At 38.9% G+C, this 3,488-nt stretch overlaps 1 protein-coding gene across 1 annotated transcript; it reads right to left on the reverse strand.

Moving 5' to 3' along the window:
• Positions 1-333: 333 nt before the first annotated feature.
• On the reverse strand, positions 334-2,759 carry LOC149218340 (mannitol dehydrogenase-like). The gene is made up of 6 exons (XM_089383907.1): positions 2,606-2,759; positions 2,300-2,405; positions 2,062-2,175; positions 1,743-1,970; positions 1,218-1,657; positions 334-841 (listed from the first exon to the last, which is right to left on the reverse strand). Exons 2-6 carry the CDS (start codon positions 2,398-2,400, stop codon positions 630-632), a joined length of 1,095 nt encoding a protein of 364 aa, XP_089240033.1. The 5' UTR covers positions 2,401-2,405; positions 2,606-2,759; the 3' UTR covers positions 334-629.
• Between the last annotated feature and the right edge of the window lie 729 nt (positions 2,760-3,488).

A 3,488-nucleotide genomic window follows, 5' to 3' on the forward strand; every position in this document is an offset into this window, starting at 1 on the left:
ACACCCACATCCAGCACTTGCACCTGTGCCATGCCCGCCCAAAGGTGAATAGACGGAACGGGTTCCAACTACTTCCTGCTATCTATAATAGCGATAAAACTGGGAAACCGACTGGTTCTGCTACCATTCATGGCAAGAAAAATTGAAGACCGGTTGGTGCTACTGCAATTCCATGGCTGAAGCTCAAATATCAAATGGAAGCTCGTCGAGCCCAAAGCAGGCTAAATACCTTGAACTAAGATTTAAGATGGGGATTGTTTGCTCCTCTAACAATCGATTCACCATTAAAAAAAAATCAAATCAACCTTTCAAACATTATGCTAATTGCAATGATAAGCTTCAAATTTACCTCGATTTTCAAAGGTACCATGTAACTAAATCCCATTTGCATAGTGCTGAAACTATCAGAACCCTTACAAGTATTAAAAACATATAGAGTAAATTTTGTTTCAGAGAAATGCAAAGACAAAAGTCTTCACCATGACTGAAAAAATTAGCCTGGATTGCACAATATTTTCCCTCACTAGTCTACTATCTGTTATAATGACAACTGTAACTCGACTCTTTAGACACGCCCAACCTATTCTGTTTGGCTATCACCAGAAATAATAACATCATTTAAATCTGACTCAGTTTGCTGTTGGACCAGAAAAGCTTTCAGCAACGTTGATTACAAAACGGTACTTCACATCTCCCTTCACTAATCGTTCCATTGCTGTGTTCACGTAGTCGATTGGAATGTTTTCAATCATGCAAGAGATGTTATGCTCTGCACAGAAGTCCAACATCTCTTGAGTTTCTTTTATTCCTCCAATCGCACTGCCCCCTACAAATCGCCGACCTGTAAACACCAAGAAAAGAAAAGAAAAAAAACCAGTCGCTTAATCACAGGAAAAAAGAAAAAGGTATGATCTCAGATTGGATGTTTATGTGATTTAAAATTATAATAGGTGTGTGAGAAAAAGTAAGATTAAAGTAAGATTTCAGATAAGATGTTTCTGCGATTCATGATTTAAAGATTTAAAAAAGATTGGATGCGATGCATCGTTTAGTAAATATTGGAAAGCAAAAATTTTCCAGAATTTTTATTGTCTTGCTAAAATTTTTCTATGTGATTTCTCCAGACAATCTTTATTTAAAAAACGATATGAATCAAATCACCTGGTATGCATACCAGATGCATCTGCAAAGAAGCTTAAAAGGGTGCAAGGACTTACCAGATATGACGCCTGCAGGATGAAAAGAGACAGGATTTTCTGGCAGACCAACCAAAACCAGTTTCCCATTCACTTTCAATAAATTGAGGAGAGGCTGCAAAGGATGGTCAGCAGAGACTGTGTCAATCATGTAATCCAGGGACTTGGCCGCATCCTCCATCTGTTTCGGATCTTTGCTGATGATGAAGTGGTCTGCCCCCAAATCCTCTCTGGCTTCTTTTTCCTTCCTAGCCGATGTACTGATTACCGTTACTTTCAGTCCTAAAGCTTTTCCAATTTTCACAGCCATGTGTCCCAAACCGCCAAGCCCCACAACGCCAAGGCTTTTACCAGGCTGAGACATCTGGAGGTATTTCATGGGGCTGTATACAGTTATTCCCGCACAGAGCAATGGGGCTGCTGCATCAAACGGCAGAGTCTCTGGAATCTTCACTACAAAACTGGCACCACAGAAACGATTAAAACAGCATTTGGCCCAGATCTAAATTAAAAGCTGTCCCAATGCATGAAAACCAGATATCATACCTTTGGTCACAGACCATCAAGGATGAATAACCTCCATAAGTGGGAGACCCGTCCACATTAATGCCGTTATATGTGAAAACCACCTTCTCACAATACTGTTCTTGCCCTTCGCTACAGGAATCACATTGGTGGCAGCTCCAAACCATGCAGCCCACCCCCACGCGATCTCCAACAGCGAAATTCTTCACTTCTGACCCCACTTCAGTTACACGCCCTACAATTTCGTGCCTGTAATTCACATACCGCTAATTAAAAAGACGCAAAAATCTGATACAGGTATGAGACAGCGTTGGTAACAGAAAAAGATACAAGACATTACCCTGGAACCATTGGGTATATCGAATTTTTCCATTCGTTCCGAATTTGGTGCAAATCAGAGTGACAGATTCCACAGTATTCGACCTTGAAAGTTACGTCATTGGATCCAGTTTTCCTGCCAAAACAAAGCAAAGCATTCAGTCAGTTTTTCTGCCACAACCAATTTAAAAAAATATTCAGCGAAATGAAATTTACAGATGAAAACGGTTAAAACCCTAGACATTTTTTTTTTCCCTAACCTGCGAGTAAAGTTAATGGGCGAGAGAATGCCAGAGTCATCCCTGGCCGCCCATCCCTCAACCTCGACCTCAAACTGACCAATAGCTCCTTCCTTCACCATCTTCTCTGTACAGAACGAAAAACTCAGATTGTGTTTCCACAGAACCCTGCTAATTTCCCACACAAAACCCTTGACGACAGGCAGTTGTAGTCCACCAAACGATGGTGTGGCAGCGAGTAACAGTGGAAACGAGGTTATGGCAACCGATAACAGTAGAAGGATGGAGAGCCAACGAGCATTTAAAAGGTCTGGAAGAAATATTTACCGCCACAAAAAGATAGAGGTTCTCAGCAATTGCGCCAGCGATTGGAATCCTTGAAGGCAGTCAGCAATGGCGTCACCGATTACCTAGAACACTCTAATTACCCTTTGGAAATCTTGAAGGCAGTCAGCAATGGCGTCACCGATTACCTAGAATACTCTAGTTACTCTTTGGAATACTCCATAAATAGGGGATTTAGACTCGAAATAAAAACTAGAAATGGGGATTTGGACTGGAAATGAAAATTCAAAATGTGGAAATGCAATTATGTTGGATTGAGAAACACTTTTTGGATTAAAATTAGAAATCAATTCGGGTTCTAGATTAGTATCATTGTAACGATGATATCTGCGTAAAAAGCTATTTGTATGTATTTATTTATATTTAATAGTAAATTCTATTTTATTTATAATGATAATGGTATATGTTATAGCGATTAATATAAAATTTAATATCTATTAATATATTTATATTTAATAATTAATATTTATATTTAGTGTTTAATATAATTTAAATAAATAAAATATTTGATGATGATGGTGGTGGTGGTGATTAACATTCTCTAAGACCAAATATCGGTCTATCGGACCTAAAGAAATAAATTATTTATTTTGATTTAAGATTTTATTCCTATGCTCAAAAAGCTTGGAGAGAAGCCTCCCGAGCTCACTATAATTTTGACATTGTAAAAGGCTAGGAAGGTCAGTGTTGTAACAAAGATTGTGAAACTAAGATCTAATGTGGTTGTATGTGGGGCACTCTAAGAGGAAGTGGTTTTCATCCTCGATGTTCCTATTCTCACATATATGGCAGATCCTTTCCATCCATGGCGTTTTAAGAACCGCCAAACGACCTGTTTCACTATGGAGCTCATGAGAATTCGTTC

This window comes from Pinus tabuliformis, chromosome Q (genome assembly GCF_031772625.1).
Source record: "Pinus tabuliformis cultivar Carrire ecotype Pingquan chromosome Q, CPIR1, whole genome shotgun sequence".
NCBI lineage: Eukaryota > Viridiplantae > Streptophyta > Pinopsida > Pinales > Pinaceae > Pinus > Pinus tabuliformis.